We start from the raw sequence: 22,429 nt of genomic DNA, 5'->3' as shown, positions 1-22,429 counted from the left end.
GACAGTTTTTATGTGTTTTACAGTGTTCTGAGTTGATAAGAAGTGTTGTTCTATTTATAAATAGCACAGTTATGGTGTGTTTGACACTTTTTGTTAGTTTTTTTGTTGAATGAGTATTTCTATCGAGTTGCAGATTCTTGCACCATGAGCTCAGTTGCTGCTTTGTTTCATGGCCCTCTGTACTGGTGTTTTAAACAGGGGTGGTAAATATATAGTTCAAAAGTGAAGTGATCATTTCTGGTCCTTCACATATTTGCTAGAGTTCAATCACGGCTGTCAAACTCATTTTGGTTCAGTTCCATATTTAGCCCACTTTGATCTGCAGCAGGTCAGACCAATAAAATAATGACTTAATAACCTATAAATAATGACAAATCCAAGTTTTTCTTTTTGTTTTAGTGCAAAAAAAACCCAATTAAATTATGAAAATATTTACAAAATTTACAAAAAAGATGTGAATAACCTGAAAAAACAGAAATTTCATTTGAAAATTAGTGCGATTTTAACAATATTCTGCCTGGACTTATTATTTATACATGTACATTTACACACAGTGTTCCATAAACATTTGGGAACAGGCAGAATATTGTTAAAATTGCACATTTCGGGTTGTTCATCTTTGTTTTTATTTATGTATTTATTTGCATTTTATTGTGAAAGAGTAGTTTTGTAAATATAAATATTTTCACAGTGTCATGTTATTTTTTTCACTTTAATTTTTTCCACATAATTTTTCCCAAAGAAAATTTGTCGTCATTATTTCTGGGTTATTGTGTAGTTATTTTGACTGTAGATCACATTGGTCTGTATGTGGAACCTGAACCAAAAGGATTTGGACAACCTGGCCTGTTCAGGTTCATTTCTGCACTTTCATCCTGCAGGGCCAGAATGGAACCTTTGGGGGGGGGGGGGGCAGATTTGGCCCCTGGGACGCATGTTTGACACCTGCGGATTAGAGGTTCAATGCTGAATCCTTCCTGTGTTTGTCAATCTTTTACCTCTCAGGGGTCTGAGCCTATTATGGCCCCTTTTGAGTGCTTTAGATTTAGTAAAATTATCTTTCTCTTAATAAGTAATGGTTCATTAGTAACACTGATGATTTATTAATAATAATTAAATAGATTAACATATTTCTATTAATAATTAAGGGTTGACAATCACTTTTTATGAGTAATTTGTTGTGAAATTGGTGGAGTTTACCTCATTTCTTTTAGTGTGTTATAGCTGTTAAATTTAGTTACATTTTATTCCAAATATGGGGTCAAATCTACTCAACCAAAATGAATGCAAATTGTTCCCTCACTTTTATTGAGTGGATTCTAAAGGTTTGTTTTTACAGTGTATAGAATCCAGTCAAACTGAACCAATGAAACCAACACTAACAGACAATAAATCCAGTCCCGTTTTGAATTCACCTCTGTTTATGGATGAACATTTTCAGTTGGTCTGTCAGTTTGTGTGTCTGTCGTCAGCTTTAACATTAGAGTTTGATGTGTTTTTATGTAGAATTTGAAGATGTTTTAGAGCAGATTTCTGTTTATTCTGAGGAACAGAAAGAGGCCGTGCTCTTTTCAACAGCCTTTTGACGCTCACACACTGGTGTATTATGGAAGCGCTTTGTGTGGACGCTGTATTGTTTTTACCGGGTGGTGATTGTCAGTAGGAGGCCGGGGGGGGGGGGGGGGGGGTGCTGTGTGTGCTGACATGGGTCTTCTACAGTGACATTCAGTTGGATGAGTGGTGTACCAGAGGACAGAGGGAGGAACAGAAGGGAAAGTCCTGAAGTTAGAGAGATGGAAAACAAGTGAAGACAGAAAGAGAAGAGATAGAAATAGAAGAGTTAGAAAAGATAGAAACAGAATAGATAGAACTAGAACAGATAGAAAAGGCTGATCAGCTGAGGTTCCTGTTTTACGAAGACGCTTTGACCTGAAATGGAATCAAAGCGACAGAGACAGACCTGGGATTATCAGTAATGGATCATCAGAGGAGGATTGACTCCAACATGGACTAACACTGGTCCTGCACATCCATCCACACACACACACACACACACACACACACGTCCATCCTCCCTACCTACCGTTGTCGGTTCTGACCCACCTGGACTGGACTGGACCGGTGTCAGGATGCAGGAGTCTCCAGGAGCCATGGGGGTGGACGGCAGCTACACCAGTAACGTCCCAGCGTTCCTCACCAAACTGTGGACTCTGGTGGAGGATCCGGACACCAACCACCTGATCTGCTGGAGTGCGGTGAGTTCAGGAACAATGTCTCTGGACACTTAAAGTTAATGAGTGTCAAGCAACGATGCGTTTGAGGACAGTCAGGTTTATTAAAAAAACCTTTAAAATGAGTCAAATATCAAACAGGTCACAGAGTAAACATCTGAAAAATGAAACAGAATCACAGACTTTCACAGTATTATATTTAAATTTCACTGGATGAATCCTATTTATAATACGAAACTGACAAAAGGATCATATTCAGAACTAAATGTCCTCTAGTCCAAGGGTGTCAGACTCATGTTAGTTCAGTTCCACATTCAGCCTAATATGCTCTAAAGTGGGCCGGACCAGTCAAATAACACAAATAATAGAGTAAAAACTGATAAATAAAGTAACCTCTAAAGTATTCTCTGTTTTTGAGTAAAAAAAAAGTCAAATTCTGTGATGAAAATGTAAATGTAATGTAATGAAAATGTTTACATCTACAAACTGTACTTGAACATAACATGAACAACCTGAAAATTCTAAAGAAAAATCAGTGCAATTTTAACAATATTCTACCTCAGTTTATCATTTACACATGTGAATCACAGCTTACAGATCCCAGTGGATCTACAAATACACAAAACATTTAATAACAGGTGGAATATTATTAAAATTCCACATACTTCTGTTCAGACATTTCAGGTTGTTCATGTTTTTTTATAAAAGGGCTAGTCTCAATGTAAACATTTTTGTGTGTTTGACTTTTTTTTTACACTAAAACAAAGAGGGAAAAATGTGTTTTTCATTATTTATTGGCTATTCTGATAGCATTTTACTGGTCTGACCCAATTTAGGTTGAATTGACCTAAAGTGATTTGACCATCCTTGACTGTTGATATATTCAGTATAATTTTTGCATTTCACAAATTCATCCCACGGGCCAAATTGGACCCTTCGGCGGGCCAGTTTTGGTCCTCAAGCTGCATGTTTGACACCTGTGGTCTAGAGTTTCCTTTAACTCTTTTTTTGTGAACCTTGTCTCTATTCAATAACATTAAAATCTACACTTTATATGAATATATTCAAACTACAAAGCTGGACTGGTTCAAACCCACTAACCCAGGGCTCTTAAACTCCTGTTCTTTCAGGTTCCACATTCAGTCTGATTTGATCTGCAGCGGACCCAACCAGTGAAATAAGAACAGAAGAACCTATAAATAATGACAACTGACAATTTATGTCTGTGTTCTAGTGCAAAAAACCCCATTAAATTATGAAAATACTTACTTTTATAAATTATCCAAACAAAAAAGATGTGAATAACCTGAAAAAAACCTGAAATTTCTGGAGAAAAATCAGTGCAATTTTTACCAATCTTCTTCCTCCACTTCTCATTAGTCCATGTGCATTCTGGATCAGATCTCCAAAGACACTAAACACTGAGGAACAGGAAGAAAAGAGTTCAAACTGGACTGAATTTAATACAGACATTTCAGGTTGGGCACATTTGTTCAGGTTAGTCACATTTTATTGGTACAGGAGAGTTTGGAAATGTCAATATTTTCAGAATTTAATGTTATTTTTTGCACTAAAACAAAGACAAACATTTGAAGTTGTCATTATTTATAGGCATAGTGTAATATTTTTTTCCATCAAACCCAGTAGTAAATCTGCAGTCATTCTTTTTTGTCGATTCTTCTGCTGTTATTTGACTGTAGATCAGATTGGTCTGGATGTGGAACCGACACTAACATGAGTTCCACAGCCTGGACTGTGGAATTTATACACTTTGTAAATTCATCCCAGGGGTCGGACTGGAACCTTTGGGGGGACGCTTGTTTGACACCCCTGAACTAAACCTTTATTAATTTCTACAGTGACTTTTAAAATAATATTAAGGCTCTGGACTTTATATAAACGCATTAAAACTACATAACATTGTGTTTTTTGTAAATGTATCTAATCTATGTTTAAGACCTTGGCTGTTCAAACCCACTAAACCTTTATTCATCTCTATAATAATTATTATAAATGTATTAAAGGTTACTTTACACCCAAGAACCTCAGGGCTGTTTCACACATTTGATTACAGACATCTGTCTGTTTTTGATCCAAACCCGCAGTTTTTTACATCTTTATCTGTCAGTATTCTTCATACAAACTCATTTCTTCAATAAATCCTCACCAAACACATGATCTGGAAGGTTCAACACAGGCAGTGAAGTCTATAGTTTGTATTATTCTTTGAATGTGCTGCTCCTTTACCTTCAGCTCCTGGAATAGTTTTATCCTCCTGAAAAACCACTTCATGTTTTTCATTTCAAACACAGTCGTACTCTGTCAGCTCTTAGTACTTCAGAGGTTCTTTAGTTATTTTTTCTTTTCCGTTCTTTGACTGCAGGAACATTGAGAACTACATACTCTGAAGGACAAATGTTTCCCACTCACACACCTTCTGCTTCAACTGTCGTTTTCTGCAACACTTTAGCGTCTGTGTTTTGGTTGAAAATACAGTTTGGTTTAACGTCAGCCAGAAGACTGCTGTTCTGTTTCAGGGTTCTGGTTCCGTCTGAGCCACAGTTATAGGTGACAGGTGGGCGTTACCAGGGTGCAATCTGAGTTTTTTTTTAAGTCATGAAAAAACAGTGATCAACAGGTCTAATTCTTTTCTCAGTTAACGGTCAGTCCTATTACATGTCCAACAGTTGGACATTCATCTTTAATGCAACTGCAACATTACATTGATCCAATTTTTTTTTTTTTTTTTATTGAACATATCTTTTTTCAAAAATAAAAGAAAGAAACAAAGCCATGGCCTAATAGGCTGCAGACTCCTCAATGATGGCATGAAAAGTAAAAAAAAAAATCTGCCTCACAAACTGGTACAATACAAAGCTCTCTTCCGCTTTACCTCCAATCATTACAATATTGTACTCTTCAAATCACCTCTTCAACTTTGGCTGACAAACTGGCAAGACAAAACTCAGCCCTGCTGAACACTGGCTTCTGTACATTTACAAATAACAAGAAGAAAAGCACTCGGAGAGCACAGACCTCTGCCAAGACAGATCTGGCCCCCCCCGATCACCACCAAAATTTTATCATTTCTTCCTTGTGCCAGTATCAACATTTCCTGAAAATTTCATGAAAATCCGTCCATAATTTTTTGAGTTATCTTGCTAACAAACAAACACACACGTACGCACGCGCACACACACACACACACACACACACACACACACACACATACACACAAAGCAAAGTGATCACAATACCCCCTGGCGGAGGTAAATATGTCCATGGAAATATAAAAAAGTGTGTGAGAATGAAAAAAGAGAGAATGGGAGGGTGAAAAAAATAACAGAGCAGATCCCTAAATAAAACAGACAGTAGATACTCACCTAGAGTTCACACTCTCCCCTCCTCACAGCCCCCCATGCTTTCTCTAACCCCCAAGTAACATTTATTTATTTATTTTTTAATCTGTCCTTCTCTCCTTACCCTCTCTCTTCACATCCATACATTCCCTTCAAAGTTGTATCTAACAAATGTTGAAGGCCAAAATTATTACTTTCCTTTTTCTTTTCTGCCAATTTATTAAAAAAAAAAACAACAACTCACATTTGACTTTGGACTTGGGAAGAGGAGAGTCTGGATCTTACATTGTAAGCTGATTCTTGAGTGTTTGAAGTTTAGTTTCAGATCTGTCTTACCTAACTTCAGAAGTACCTGTTGAAAAAAAAACAAAAGTATTCTTCATGTATTTTGGGTAGTTGAGATGATGTGCATAGGTAAGTCTGAAGACAATGTACATGGCTTGGGGCAGGCTCTCAACATCCATCACAATGTTTCCCTCCAAGATGCTTCCCACTGAGGGTGCACTGTGGTGAAGGGACTGCGTGTGTGGAGGGATGTTTTCCTGTTCATGGCAGACGACACCCACCGGCACATCACTGTACAAACCTCCCTCATCGGCAACGTCCTGAAAGAAGGAACAGGGCATGATCGCGTCACCATGACAACATAGTGCTACAAACAGCCTCAATAGGTACACAGCCCACATGTCTGCCCTGTCCAGTGTCCGAACACTGCCCAGTGCAGCGACCACTACAGAAAATCACTCAGGACAGGTGCAAGAGGCATGCACAAATGATCTGGAGTGAACACAGGTCACAATTTTGGAGTTTGCCTCCTCCAGAGAAGTTTTGGTTTCATTTTTTCAAACAACAACAACAACAAAAAAAAATAAAATAAAGAAACTATTAACACATACACACCTTAAAATAATATGTATGGTAGGGAGAGAAGAGGGGAGGTAGAGAATGGGGGGAGCAAGGGAGGGGGGAAGGAGCAGAGGAGGTATTGAAAAACCAAAGTTGCTTACAAAGCAAGCCTTGAAGAAGGAGGATGGACCATAGCTGGGCCTTTTTCTCACTAATAAAATCACAATATTTACACTTCCACTCCATCTTCAGCTAGCTAGAGTTAGATGAGCTAAGGAACCAATTTGGAACCGGTGTGGCATAAAAGACGGACCTTGTAAAATTTGGACCTATTTGGAATTTGCGCATGCGCGAGCGCAGCCTTACCGGATGTCAGGTTCAGCGAGGCTTATGAAATAAATACCTTGCGAGTAGAATTGTGCGCTTTTGGGTTGTTAGGGTTCGGGGTACAAATTTTATAGGGGTCCATATTTTATCTGACACCGGTTCTCGGTGCCCAATTCTCACTGGTGGACTTGAAGTGTACCCAAAGCAGACAGTCGCGTCATCGCAAAGCTCAAGTAGGTGTAGTAGGCTTACTCCTACTACACCTCTGTCACACAATATATTAGAGTCCACCGTCTGGGTAAACTTACTGGGACGTTCGATGGTCCGTGGTGGAGCTGGGTACAGCTGGTTCAGGTGTGTGGCTCAGCCCAGGTGCATTAGCTGTCTGAGAGCAACATACAATTCTGTTACTTGCACTAGCTAACGTTACCAGTGAACACATAGCTAACGTTACCAGTGAACACATAGCTAACGTTACCAGTGAACACATAGCTAACATTAGCTAACAAAGTGTCGGGCAGAGTTCGCTGGTTAACCAGCTAAGCTATCAGTCAGGACTGTAATGACATGGAACCAGTGTCAGGTTCTAACTGACTGTTCTGTGGATGCAGTCAGCTCATTCACCAGTGGCTTCAAACGGGGGTCCAACATCTTGCTTGGTAAAAATTCACTTGTGGAAAACTTTAATACTACGACGGCGTATTAGGGCCACATAAGAAAAAAAAAAACAAAAAAAACCCGCTTGTCACTACGAGAATAAAGTCGTTATTTAACGAGAAATAAAGTCGTAGTTTAAAAAAAAGAAACTTTATTTAACGAGAATAAAGTCATTGTTTAACGAGAATCAAGTCGTACTTTTATTAGATTAAAGTGGTAATATTTTGAAAATTCAACAGTTTCCGGTTTTACAGCGAAGGCAACAAGTGAAGCAGCAACTTTCTCTTCTGTTGGACTCAAAAACTTGGACTAGTCTCCTCACAGTTTGTTCAGAAACTACAGCCCCTGTGTGTTTAGTTCTGGTGTTTCCACTGATAGCCCTGCAGATGAACACTGCAGCAGTTTCTGCTAAACTAAAGAGGAAATTTATTACAAATCAGTTCGGTTCTTACAACAAACCCAAATGTGTGCAGACTCACTTCAGTCCTCAGACTAATGAGAATGTGTTGATGGACAGACTCAGTGTTTGGCCTGTGTGCCGAACCCCCAAATGAAAGAACTGCACTAAATGTTCACAGTTCTACATCGACCAGTGGGTACGACTGCTCATTATACAGACCTGATCAAAATCTTCAGACCAGTTGAAAAATAGCTAGAATTTACCTTTTGCACATTTGGATCTTAATGAGGTTTTAAGTAGAGCTACAATATACAAAAGCAAGAAGGGGGAGTGAGACAAAAAGCACTTTGAAAAAGTCATTTATTGAAAACAACAAGTAAACTGAAATAGGCTGTTTATCAGCTGATCAAAAGTTTAAGACCATCGCTCAAAAAATTACAAAAAACTCTCCAAACCAGAACAAAAAATGTTCTCAGTAGGACTCAGTAATGAGTAGCTCCACCGTTCTTGTTAATCACTTCAAAAATTCCTTTGGCCATGCTTGATGCCAGTGTTTCCAGGAGGCTGGTGGGAACATTGCTCCAAGTGGTGAAGATGGCTTCACGAAGGGCATCAACTGTCTGGAACTGATGGCCATTTTTATAAACTTCCCTTGCCATCCATCCCCAAATGTTCTCTATGAGATTTAAATCAGGGGAACATGCGGGATGGTCCAAAAGAGTGATGTTCTTCTCCCTGAAGAAGTCCTTGGTCAAGCGAGCATTGTGACCTGCAGCGTTGTCCTGTTTTTAAACCCAGCTGTTCCCACACAGACCAGGGCCCTCAGTCATGAGGGACGCCCGCTGCAACATCTGCACGTAACCGGCCGCCGTTTGACCACCCTGCCCCACCTGAAGCTCCAGTGTTCCACTGAATGAAAAAGCACCCCAGATCATGATGGACCCCCTCCACTGTGCCGGGTAGAAAACATCTCAGGTGGGATCTCTTGGTCATGCCAGTAACGTTGGAAGCCATCTGGACCGTCAAGGTTACATTTTTTCTCATCAGAGAATAAAACTTTTTTCCACCTTTCAGTGTCCCATGTTTGATGCTCCTGGCAAAGTCTAAACGGGCAGTTTTGTGGCGTTGTAGGAGACGAGGTCTTTGAATTGGTTTTTTGTTTTTGAAACCCTTTTCCTGCAGATGCCGTCTGATGGTTACTGCGCTGCAGTCGGCACCAATAAGGGCCTTCATTTGGGTGGAGGACCGCCCTGTGTCTTGACTGATGGTCAATCGGATCCTCCGGCTCAGCGCAGGTGTCATTTTTTTGGGTCTACCACTTGACTTTTTTGTTCCATAATGCTCAGGATCTGTCCAAAAATGTAGAATGACTGTCTTACTGCGTCCAACCTCAGCAGCAATGGCACGCTGCCAGAGGCCTCGCTTATGCAGCTGGACGATCCGACCACGTTCAAGAAGAGAAAGCTTCTGCGCTTTAGCCATCAGGAGGGCATGACCGTGTGAATGCCCGACAGAAAATGAGAATTTTGAGCAGATTTTGGCCTTTATAGCCTATGGTCTTAAACTTTTGATCAGCTGATAAACAGCCTATTTCAGTTTACTTGTTTTCAATAAATGACTTCTTCAAAGTGCTTTTTGTCTCACTCCCCCTTCTTGCTTTTGTATATTGTAGCTCTACTTAAAACCTCATTAAGATCCAAATGTGCAAAAGGTAAATTCTAGCTATTTTTCAATTGGTCTTAAGATTTTGATCAGGTCTGTATAATGACTTTATCCTCAAAATATAAAGGCTTTATTCTCGTTAAATAATGACTTTATTCTCATTAAACAACGACTTTATTCTCGTTAAATAACGAATTTATTCTCGCAGTGACAAGCGTTTTTTTTTTTTTTCTTTTTTCTTATGTGGCCCTCACACGCCATCACACAATACAGCAGAATTCTTCGTCTTTGTTCTGTTCCGTCTCTTTTCTGTCTCCGAAGTTCAGAGCTCACCGCCACTCTGTCAAAACTGGTATAAACTAGATTTTTGGCAGGTGGTGACGTCAATGCGCTGCTATTAGTAACAGGCAAAACTTGATGATATTGAGTTGTGCTCAAACACATGATTACAATAAAATAGGTTATTAAAAAGTATAGTTTACTCAGAATTCATAATTAATGTAAAGAAATGACACAGGTTTAAGTAACACAAACTCAATTTGTTTGAGTAAAAACCACTGACTGGACTTAAAAACACAATTATTTTCAGAATGGACTTGAACAAGTTCACCTCAATCAGAATTAGCAAGTAATGTCAATAAATTAGACACATTTAAGTAATATGAACTCAATCTCTTTGAGTTGAATCAAAATCTGGGTTTACAGTGAGTCCCATAATTACAGATTTATAATAATAAAAGTATTCACAAACACAGACAAACCAAACAGAAGCAGTTCAAACCTTCACAGACCAACAGTGATCCAGAGTTTGAACACTGTCGTTAAATCAGTCCAAACAGTCAGAGTTCATAGACGGAGCTCCAACTGAAGTTGTTCCAGGAACCAGGAGATGAAAACCTCAAAGATCTGGAGTTTGATTCAAGGCTTTTGTCAGCAGATTACTTAAAGCACAAAAAAACCTGGTCAAACACAGTCATTCGGATTCTTTTGTGTCTTTTATTTATTTATTTATTTGCACATCATAAAACAGCAAGAGAAAATTTAAAACAACATTCAAACAGTAACATCATTGTGCAGGAGAGGTTAGAAGCCAAAAAAGGCTTATATGAATACCTCCCAGGAAATGAACAATACACAGGGAAAAAAAAGAAAAAAGAAGAAAAAAAGAATTAAACATACAATATAACTGAATTAGTAAACTAAAGTAAAAACAATAAAAATGCAAATCACATTACAAATCATCAAATACAGTTCAAATGATATACAGCTTACTACATTTTTTCATGAATTAAAGTCCTTTACAGATGCTTTTTAAACAATGATAAAGAAGATGTCATAAAAAAAATGTCATAAAAGATTGAACATAGATGTTCCTGTTTGAATTCCACCCCAGCCGAACCCTGACCCTGTGTGAAACTCCACTCACATGCATGTGAAGTTCCTCATATCTGACCCTTCTGTCCCTCAGACTGGAACCAGTTTCCACGTCTTCGATCAGGGACGCTTTGCAAAGGAAGTTCTGCCAAAGTACTTCAAACACAACAACATGGCCAGCTTCGTCCGTCAGCTCAACATGTGTGAGTAGACCGTTTACATGTCCTCCTTCGCTGCTTCCTTCTCTTCTGTTTCTCTCACTCTGTGGGTTTTTTTTTTTTTTTCGTCGTTACAGATGGTTTCCGTAAAGTGGTGAACATCGAGCAGAGTGGTCTGGTGAAACCTGAGAGAGATGACACGGAGTTCCAACACCTGTACTTCCTGCAGGGACACGAACACATGCTGGAGCACATCAAGAGGAAGGTCAGGACATACAGAAAAAAAAATAAAATAAAAAATACTAATATACAGGAGCACATCAAGAGGAAGGTCAGGACACGCACTAACACAGAAAAAAATATATTAACATACAGACTAAGAAAAAAAAACGACTAACATACAGACTAAGAAAAAAACTACTAACATACAGAGTAAGAAAAAAAACTAACATACAGACTAAGAAAAAAACTACTAACATACAGACTAAGAAAAAAAACACTAACATACAGACTAAGAAAAAAAACACTAACATACAGACTAAGAAAAAAAATACCTACATACAGACTAAAAAAAAAAAAAATACTAACATACAAAAAAAACCCTAACATACAAGCTAAGACAAAAAACAAAACAAAAAACCCCGTAACATACAGGCTAAGAAAAAAAAAATACTAACACACAGACTAAGAAAAAAAGGTAGAAAAAAAAGTCAAATAATCTGAACCAGTTTAAGTCTAAATAAGTAAATAAATCTAAAAAAGGATCTTTCACATAAATATTCAACATTATGCTCAGTTTATCTACATCACACATTCCTTTTTTTTGCAGTGTATAATATAGTTTTATATTATGGGATAGATATCCTATTGATTATTAATATTGCTGTTTGTGTGTGTGCTCCTCCTGAACAGGACATGTGACAGCTGGAGACATGATGTGTCCACAGATTTATGTCCATAGAGTTGATAAACCTCAGTATTTGACTGTAGTTGAATGGTAGATGTTTGTTCCTCAGTCAGATGTGATGACAGTAGATGGAAATGAGTATTTACAGTCAGAGCAGGACAAAGATTACAGACATTTACAGGAAGAACAGGGACAATCAGAGAAAAAAACAGAATTAATGTTGATCTATATTCAGTCCAAACCATCTGTGAGTCATTTTAGAAACAAAGAGAAGAATTGAACCAAACAAACCAATGCACTGATATCTATCCCATAATATCAAACTCTATTCTGACATTAGTCCTTATTGTTTTGGATCCCAGAGCCCTCTGTTCAATCTGTCCACAGACCTTCTACTGCCTCCATTATTGGACACACACTGATTAGTCCAGGTGTGTCTCATTATTAGACACACCTGGACTAATCGGTGTGTCCAATAATGGAGGACAGGACATAAAGGATCTGCCTTCAGTCCAGGAGGTCGAAGGCCTGTGGACAGACAGTTCTGACAGAAGCAGAGGCACATGGACTTAGTTTAACTGTGGTGAAGGTAAAGGACCTGAGGGGGTGTGTTTGAGTCCAGGTCAGTCCTGAGCAGGACTGTTTTCTGTCAGACTGCAGTGGAAGCTCCTCTGCCCCTAAAATGACTCCAATTAAATGTTCAAATCTGTTCGGTTGTGTTGACATTTCATTGACTCCAAATGTGTTGGAACACGTTCATCTCTCAGACCAGTTGGTTCAGAATCAGTTTGATCCCAGATCAGTGGACTGGATGTTGTTCACTTCTCCTCCATTCCCGTGTCTGTGTTTTCTCCTCCATCTCTGCTCAGTGCATTTGTCCGTAGACGCTCAGCGTCCATGCACTTCAATGGGACTGAGTGGAACTGCTTTAAACTGACTCTAAACTGGACGCTAATTGGACAAATGCCACCATGTTGTCCCGCCCCCGGATGCTCGTCGTCTCTAGGGGTGAATGGAGCTGTGGGCGGAGCTCAGCTGGATCGGATGCTGAGCTTCCGCGTGCTGATTGGAGGATGGGTCTAAAGGCTGAATCCCGTTTGACTGACAGCTGTTTTCAGATCTGCTCCTTCACTGACACAGTTCAGTTTAATACCGTCACACATTCTGCTGGGAAATCACAGAAACCACTACTAAATTACTTGTTCATTTCTTGCACTGTAAATAAAACACACTCATTTTACTTCCTTATTTCAATTTAACATAATTTCAATGTTTTCTTGTTTACTTGGTACGATAAGGTCACTGAGCATTTTCTTAAAATGGAAGAGAGGACGAATTTATGTTTAAATAACTTGACAATTTTTTTTTTTTTTTTTGGATGTAAGCCGACAATGAGCTTCCCCTGTCTGAAAGATGAGCAGCCGCCACTGGGCCTGAGGGGGGGTGTTTGTGTCCAGGTGTGTGTTTGTGTCCAAGTGTCCATAGGTGTGTGTTTGTGTCCAGGTGTCCATAGTGAAGAGTGAGGAGACCAAGGTGCGACAGGAGGACCTCAGCAAACTGTTGTATGAAGTCCAACTGCTGAGGACACAACAGGACAACATGGAGATGCAGATGCAGGACATGAAACAGTGAGTACACTGTGTGTGTGTGTGTGTGTGTGTGTGTGTGTGTGTGTTTAAAGCCTTTAAAACATCCCATAATAACCTATAAATAATAACGACTCCAAACTGTCTTTGTTTTAGTGCAAAAAAAGTCCAATTAAATTATAAAAATATTTTCGTGTATAAAAGATCTTTTCACAGAAAAACTGACATTTATCAAGTGGTTCATTTTCTGTTCTCCGTCTGATGGTATTCATCATGATGTCATAAAGGCCACGCCCTCGTTAGTGCCACGGGGGTGGGGGGGTGGGGTGGGGGTGGGGGGTTGGCAGTAAACTCAGTTTTCGGACATTCTAATATCTGTAATTTCACCAGTATTGATCTGATCAGACCTCCAGTTCACAGTACCATCTGTTCCAGTTCCATTCACACGTTTATACACTCTAGGGTGTGTAACTTCTGGTTTCTATGGTAACGGATGTAAAATCTGTTTATCATAACTTCCCTTCTGTTCATCGTAGTGATTTCAAACTAACGCCAAATTATTGTAAATTCTATTTTCCATCCATTTCCTTCCTCATTTATCATGTTTATACACTGAACAAAAATATAAACGCACCACTTTTGTTTTTGCTCCCATTTTTCATGAGCTGAACTCAAAGATCTAAAACTTTTTCTGTGTACACACAAGGTTTATTTTTCTCTCAAATATTGTTCACAAATCTGTCTAAATTTGTGTTAGTGAACACTTCTTCTTTTGCTGAGATAATCCATCCACCTCACAGGTGTGGCAGATCAAGATGCTGATTAGACAGCAGGATTATTGCACAGGTGTGCCTTAGGCTGGCCACAATAAAAGGCCACTCCAAAATGTGCAGTTTTATCACACAGCACAATACCACAGATGTCACAAGTTTGGAGGGAATATGCACTGGTCATGCTGACTTCAGGAATCTCCACCAGAGCTTTTGCCTGTGAATTGAATGTTCATTTCTCTACCATAAGCCATCTCCAAAGCTGTTTCAGAGAATTCATGAAGAAGACTGTGCGAGGAAAATGGTGGTCACACCAAATACTGACTGGTTTTCTGACCCCCCTGGACCACCCAATACAGTAAAAGTGCACATTTTAGAGTGGCCTTTTATTGTGGCCAGCCTAAGTCACACCTGTGCAATAATCCTGCTGTCTAATCAGCATCTGGATCTGCCACACCTGTGAGGTGGATGGATTATCTCAGCAAAGGACAAAGGAGAAGTGCTCACTAACACAGATTTAGACAAATTTATGAACAATATTTGAGAGAAATAGGCCTTTTGTGTACATAGAAAAAGTTTTAGATCTTTGCGTTCAGCTCATGAAAAACGGGAGCAAAAACAAAAGTGGGGCGTTTATATTTTTGTTCAGTATATATATATATATTAACTTATTTTTGTCTAATGTGTCCAGGGCTCAAACGGCTCATTTGTATATTCATAAAACAGCTTCTATCGTTAAACTCAGACGGATACCAGCTAACTTTGTATTATCGACTCATAGGAAGTCCCATATGGTCTTTCATTTGGTACCAGTTTAATTGACCTTCAATGACCTACAAAGGTCAAACTCAAGGTCATGATTTTCAAAATATCCAGTTTTTGACCCTAACTGCCTCAATTTTACAGAAAAACCACTAGTATCAGATTAAAAAGAGTGAAAATATCGGCCACAGTATCTGTCAAAGGCACTGACTTTGGCAGTTGAATTTATTAATTTGTTTGTTCATTTGTACGTTCATTCAATTGAAAATACCCAGAGAGAGAGAGCGAGAGAGAGAAAATTAGAAGTTGTCATTATTTACAGACATAATGTAACATTATTTTTTTCACATCAAACCCAGTAGTAAACCTGCAGTCATTCTTTTGTATGGGTTCTTCTGCTGTTATTATTTGACTGTAGATCAGATTGGTCTGGATGTGGAACCGACACTAAAATGAGTTCCACAGTCTGGACTGTGGAATTTTGACACTTTGTAAATTCATCCCAGGGGTCGGATTTGAACCTTTGGGGGGACGCATTTGGGCCCTGAGCCGCATGTTTGAGACCCCTGATCTAGTTGGACTCAAAGGTCTTTCCGTTACAGTTTTGAGTCATATACCAATTTAACTACGAACAAACACCTAAAACAACAACTATTCAGAGAAAAACTAGTGTTTGGGTGAAAGTGTCGTTTTTCTATTAGACAAATGTTTATGTTTCAGTTATATTCATGTAATTTGAGGGTGAATGGAGCAGAGTCTACTGCTGCACATCCTGTGTTTTTTATGGCTCATCTGTTAATGTGTGTTTTCTTAGTTTCATTTTCCCATCAGCTCCATCTGTGAAATAATGAAAGACAAACGTGTGTGTGTAGTTTGTGTTTGATGTTGTTCTTTGTGTTTTCAGGCAGAATGAGGTGTTGTGGAGGGAGGTGGTGTCCCTCAGACAGAACCACACCCAGCAGCAGAAGGTCATGAACAAGGTCAGTGTGTGTGTGTGTGTGTGTGTGTGTGTGTGTGTGTGTGTGCGTGTGTGTGTGTGTGTGTGTGTGTGTGTGAGAGCGCATCCAGCTGATCTGAAGACTCTTCAAACACTGAACCAATCATCTGAGAGTTGGTCCAAATAAGAAACGAACACAAGAAGGAAAAAAAAACAGGATTTACAACAATGAGGTTTTCCTAAGTTGAGTTTATCTGGACCTCTGTTACAAAAAAAGACTAAAACTGACATGAAAACCAATAGAAATTAAACCAAAACAAAGCAATTTCAAAAAGAAAAGAAAATAACATTAAAAAAAACAAAACAAACTACCAATCTAAATTCAGAGAAAAGACAGCTGAAAATGCAGAACATATTATATATAATTTATGTGTTTCTTTGTTTTGTTTTTTTCCATTTATCTCTTCTTTTTTTTAAATTGCAAAGCTTTTTAAAAACAAGGTGACAGATCCAGTATCTGAAGTGTCTGCATGTTCTGTGGATCTACAACACAGGTGGCAAACAGGTGCCCCCCCCCCCAAGGGTCTGCGGTCCAACCCCCAAAAAGGATCCGGTCCGACCCCCCCCAAAGGGTCCAGTCCGATCTCTGGGATGAATTAGTGAAATCCCAAACTGACACTGCAGATCTGAACAATGAAGGATGTTCAAATCATTTCAGTCAGTTCTTTTTCTTTTTGTTTTTATTTCTTCTTGTTTTTCTTTTTCTTCTTGTTTTTGTTTTTCTTCTTCTTTTTCTTCTTCTTTTTCTTTTTGTTTTTCTTGTTTTTCTTCTTCTTCATTTCCTCTTTACCCTCAGACTTTCCCTTCACACCCTTAGTGGTTTAGTCATGTTCTGTGGTTCCAGCTGAGCGTGCATCATAGATCATCCATATTATTATCATCATCATCTCCTCTCTTTCTCTCTCTGTCAGTGAAACCACATAATGACTGAGTGTCAAACAAAGTGCGTTTGCTGCTGATTCATGCTGTGCTTTTCTGTCGTTGGCAGCTGATTCAGTTTCTGTTCAGCCAGATGCAGTCCAACACACCCAGCACAGTGGGCCTGAAGAGAAAACTGTGAGTACACACACACACACACACACACACACAGAGCAGAGCAATCAACAAAAGTCCGACAAACAGGGCAGAGGGAAGGGCTGGCTCAGCTGACCAACACAACAATCCAACGCAACGAGCTGTGAATGGACACAAGTGCTGAATCAGACACACACACACACACACACACAACGGTGGCTGAGCAGAGTGCATGACCCTGCTACAGCAGCCTGTGTGTGTGTGTGTGTGTGTGTGTGTGCGTGTGTGTGTGTGTGTGCATGTGTGTGTGTGTGTGTGTGTGTGTGAGGGCGTGTGTGTGTGTGTGTATGTGTAAAGTGCTGGTTCAGCTTTACTGCTGAGTGTGAACGAGGCCGACATGAGAAAGCAGAGAGACACTAGGACACAAAAGTCCAACACAAGTGTCTTTATGAAGGAGTTTGACCTGATGGAAGGAGTCAGTGTCCACTGGGTTACAATAATAAAAACAACAGCAACAATAATAATAATAACAATGACAACAATGATAATAATAATAGTACCAGAACCTGGAACCAGTGGGTTAAAGGCCGATGTGTGTTTGGACTGGGTTAGAGTTAGAATGGATGAGTTCTGTTACAGCAGCGTCTGTGTGTGATCCAGCAGGTTTGAGCAAATGGGTCCAACCACACCCACATCCATATGAGGGGCACTGGTGACTGTTTCCCTGTTGCCTGTTTCTGTTGACTGTTTCCCTGTTTCCCTGTTGCCTGTTTCTGTTGCCTGTTTCTGTTGACCATTGCTGTCCTCCGTTGCTCCCTCCAGGCCCCTGATGCTGGACGATGGCTCCCCCAGTCCTCCCTCCTCTAAATTCAGCCATAACCACCCCATGGAGCCCATGCACGAGTCCTTCTACATCCAGTCGGTAAGAAACCACCAAAACCATCTGACTCTAGATCAGTTAGAAACCACCAAAACCATCTGACTCTAGATCAGTTAGAAACCACCAAAACCATCTGATTCTAGATCAGTTAGAAACCACCAAAACCATCTGATTCTAGATCAGCGAGAAACCACAGCATTATCCCAGTCGGTTCCTGTCCAGAGGTGACACTGTTTTATTCCAGTTTCCTTTGCAGTAGTTGTCATATGATTATTATTTTTCTTTCCGTTCTTCTGTTGGACCGTTGCTGCTCTGCTGCTTTTCTCAGTGCCGTTGGTTTTGTTGGATACTATAATTAGGACGGTGCTGACCTTCTACATTCAGCACAAACAGAGCCTGAAGCCAAATACAGTCAACAGGAACTGTGGACACTGGGCCACTGTTCTGATATACATATACATATATAAATATCAATATCAGTATAAATATGAATATAAATATAGATATAGATATAAATATAGATTTAAATATAAATATGAATATAAAAATAGATATAGATTTAAATATAAATATGAATATAGAAATAGATATAGATTTAAATATAAATATGAATATCAAAATAGATATAGGTTTAAATATAAATATAGATATAAATCTAAATATGAATATAAATATAGATATAGATATGTGTATGACTGCATCACTGTAGTACTTCTGTCTGTTCAACACTAGAGGGCCTCAGTGCATCAGGTTTAAAGGACAGTATCTGTGGAACTGTTGGACATGGTCAGGTCCACAGGATGGAGAACCTTGGACTGAACTCCATCCACTGTTTTCACCTCCTGCTGACTGAAGAACCGTACTGAAACCTGCAGAACAGTGTCTAAAGGAACACGCTGTCTGCACTGGAGGCTTTTCACATTTTTCACCCCCCCACTAACCCATCATAATCATAGATCCATCAGATAAACATGTGATGGTGTCCTTCAGCCGTTTATGACTGAAGTCTGAGGAGTGTCTGAGAAACAGTTTGTCTGAGTTCACTGTAAAAAAAAGAACATCTGACGTCGATAAACTGAGCAGAATGTGGAACATCAGCTTTTAGATTCAGTCACTTATTCAGACTTAATAGTGTTCACATTATTTGACTAGTTTTCATCTTGTTCTTCCCACTGACATGTTCAAACTAATTTAAAATAATATTTATAATAAACCCAGGTCCACTGTTGGAGGATCAGTCTGAATGTTACTGTGTGGACTTTAAACCAGTGTATTCTATTTACAATCAAACTGTTTTCAGTCTATAACCCTTAGATAATATTGTCTTATTTTAATAAAACCAGATAAGTGCAGTTTTCTTCCTGCTCTGGCAGATAATTGGACAGTTGAACCTGATAATGAGTTGAATTTTTGATTTGTGATGAATGCAGAAAAAATACAGAATGATTTCATTACAGTTTTCGTTTTTTTTGGTTTTTTTTTTGGTGTATTTTTGGTTGGATGGTCCTCAGGGGGAACAAAAAGTGTGTGCAGTGTAAAACAGATGAGAGAAAAACTGACAGTAGGTTCAATAAATATGTCCACAGGGACACGTTCCTGCAGAAATCCATCCCATAATCTGTAACACAGACATAATGATGAGAAAACCAACTAAAGAAAAAGGACAAAATGGACTAAAACGGTCTGAGGCGTCCCCCAGGGTTAGGGTTTAGGTGTTCTAACTTTTTTATAGAAACTAAAGAAGGTTTAAGTCTGGATCCATGTGTTCACATCTGCTGGAAAAGGGTCAGAATAAGTTTAAATGTGGAGTTGAACACATTTAAACACAGACAGTTAAGGGGAATTTAACCATGAACCATGAAAATTCACTGTCAGTCCAAAGTTTCACTAAAACTGGCCTGACAGGAACTGGATCAGATGGTTTTGACCTGAATTAGAAAAAAATGATGTAACATTTCATTTAGTTACGAAAAAAACAACACAACAACCAAAGTTTGGTAAGATAAGGTAAGATAAGATGAAATGAGATAAGGTTGTGCAAAAAAAATGAACAATACAAACATAATCATATGAATAAAATTCTGTTGGTTTTATCCATCTGAGCATCAGTAAAACTGGAATAATATTATAATGACAATTAAATCTATTAATTAACTCATTCATAGATGCTAATTTATTCAAACTAATAAATGTTCTTTTATTAAACACATACACATACAGATACAGTTTGCTGTCCTTGACTTTGTTATATCTAAAACAGCCCAGGTTTATTATGGTTTATAGATCTGAGTAACCATGACAACAGGACAGTGACACAACATCCACTGGACCTGAAGGGGCGTGTGTGTGTGTGTGTGTGTGTGTGTGTGTGTGTCCACTGTGTGTGTCCACTGTGTGTGTCCACTGTGTGTAGGTGTGTGTCCATTGTATGTCTTTGTGTGTATGTGTGTGTGTCCACTGTGTGTGTGTGTGTGTGTGTGTGTGTGTGTGTCCACTGTGTGTGTGTGTGTGTGTGTGTGTGTGTCCACTGTGTGTGTCCACTGTGTGTAGGTTTGTGTCCATTGTATGTGTGTGTGTATGTGTGTGTGTCCACTGTGTGTGTGTATGTGTGTGTGTGTGTGTGTGTCCATTGTGTATGTGTGTGTGTGTGTGTGTATGTGTGTGTGTTTGGGGTTTGAGTGGGTGTGGCCTATCGTGTGGCCAATGTCCCAGTAGATCTGTGGTCATGTGTCTATAATGGAATGAACAGCAGTGGAACCAGTGGAGGGAATGGAAGGGGAGGGGCTTAAAGACAGGACCAGAAAAGACAGGACAGCAGGACAGGACAGGTCTGACTCTTGGTCCTGGTCTGACTCTTGGTCCTGGTCTGACTCTTGGTCCTGGTCTTGATCCTGGTCTGAATCTTGGTCCTGGTCTTGGTCCTGGTCTGACTCTGGGTCCTGGTCTTGGTCCTGGTCTGACTCTGGGTCCTGGTCTTGATCCTGGTCTGAATCTTGGTCCTGGTCTTGGTCCTGGTCTGACTCTGGGTCGTGGTCTTGGTCCTGGTCTGACTCTGGGTCCTGGTCTTGGTCCTGGTCTGACTCTGGGTCCTGGTCTTCCTCAGCCCTCCAGTGACAGCGCCTCCTGCTCCACCAGTGGAATGACAGGAGGTCCAATCATATCAGACGTGACGGACATGTCCCAGACCACCATGGCCCTGCAGATCCACCCGGACCCCGAGTCCAGGTGAGGGATACACACTATTATATACACACTGTTATATACACACTGTTACATACACACTATTATATACACACTACTATATACACACTATTATATACTCGCTGTTATATACACACTACTATATACACACTATTATATGCACACTACTATATACACTATTAAATACACACTATTATATACACACTATTAAATACACACTGTTATATACACATTATTATATACAGACTATACACTATAGAATAGAATAGAACTTTAATGTCATTGATACAATGAGAATCAGTTTAACATCATGTTTCACTTCGTTCACTGTAAAAAAATAAGAATGAAATCTAGTGAAAATCCAATAAACTGTAAATGAGTCCAGTTGAATACAGTGAAGATCAACCTTATTTAAATAGACATGGTCACATGACCTCAGTGATGAACTTAGTGATGACCTCACTGATGACTTCTCTGATGACGTCTCTGGTGACCTCACTGTGTTGACAGGGAGAAGTGCATGATGCTCATCAAAGAGGAGCCTGTGAGCCCTGGGGTGAGGGGAGGAGTGAAAGGAGGTGGAGTCGGAGGAGGAGTCGGGGGAGGAGAAGGCGTGGCGCTGACCTCCTCCTGTGAGGTGTGCTCCTCCGAACCGCCCGTTCTGCCCGTCGCCATGGTGCAGTCTGTTCTGGAGGGGAGGGGCTCTGCGGCCCCCATGGGGGACAGGAGGACGAAGAGACTGGCCTTGGACAGGTGGGGGACCACACCCACATACACACAGACCACACCCACATACACACGGACCACAGAAGACACAAACATTATTCTATTCTATTCTATTCTATTCTATTCCAGTGGTTGTTGATGCCTGTTTTGCAGAAAATTACTTTATTACTTTTTACAAATGAATGAAAACAACCAGATATTTTAAATGTGATCTTCAAAATGCTTTTTTTCACATAGTCATGCAGTTTGATACATGGAAAAGGCTGAAGATGTTATGTTATGCTTTATGTTATTTTATATTATGTTATACTGTACTATGCTATGCTATGTCATGCTTTATGTTATGCTATGCTATGCTATGCTATGCTATGCTGTGTTACGCTACGTTATGTTATGCTTTATGTTAGGCTATATTATGTTATGCTATGTCATGCTATGCTATGCTGTATTATGCTATGCTTTATGTTATTTTATGCTATGGTATGTTATGCTATGCTATGCTAGAAATTGATATTTGAGAGTGTGTTGTGGTCCTGCTACTGAAATTCAGATACGATTATCTCCAATATGAC

The 22,429-nt window shown here is 39.5% G+C and overlaps 1 protein-coding gene and 1 pseudogene across 1 annotated transcript in view; both read left to right on the top strand.

The window, feature by feature from the left end:
* LOC115421684 (CCR4-NOT transcription complex subunit 1-like) overlaps positions 1 to 22,429 on the top strand; it is a 969,367-nt pseudogene that overhangs the window by 528,816 nt on the left and 418,122 nt on the right.
* The window catches only part of LOC115421673 (heat shock factor protein 1-like), a 25,911-nt gene continuing 5,611 nt past the window's right edge, over positions 2,130 to 22,429 (top strand). Inside the window, exons 1-9 of the mRNA XM_030137677.1 lie at positions 2,130 to 2,255; positions 10,951 to 11,059; positions 11,152 to 11,279; positions 13,425 to 13,549; positions 15,944 to 16,019; positions 17,025 to 17,092; positions 17,873 to 17,972; positions 21,034 to 21,155; positions 21,642 to 21,884. Coding sequence (XP_029993537.1) covers positions 2,130 to 2,255; positions 10,951 to 11,059; positions 11,152 to 11,279; positions 13,425 to 13,549; positions 15,944 to 16,019; positions 17,025 to 17,092; positions 17,873 to 17,972; positions 21,034 to 21,155; positions 21,642 to 21,884 — 1,097 coding nt within the window. The remainder of the gene's footprint in view (positions 2,256 to 10,950; positions 11,060 to 11,151; positions 11,280 to 13,424; positions 13,550 to 15,943; positions 16,020 to 17,024; positions 17,093 to 17,872; positions 17,973 to 21,033; positions 21,156 to 21,641; positions 21,885 to 22,429) is intronic.

This window comes from Sphaeramia orbicularis, chromosome 6, assembly GCF_902148855.1.
Source record: "Sphaeramia orbicularis chromosome 6, fSphaOr1.1, whole genome shotgun sequence".
In the NCBI taxonomy this organism is placed as follows: Eukaryota; Metazoa; Chordata; class Actinopteri; order Kurtiformes; family Apogonidae; genus Sphaeramia; species Sphaeramia orbicularis.
The sequence above is the reverse complement of the archived record's forward strand: the minus strand, read 5'-3'. Positions and strand labels throughout refer to the sequence as shown.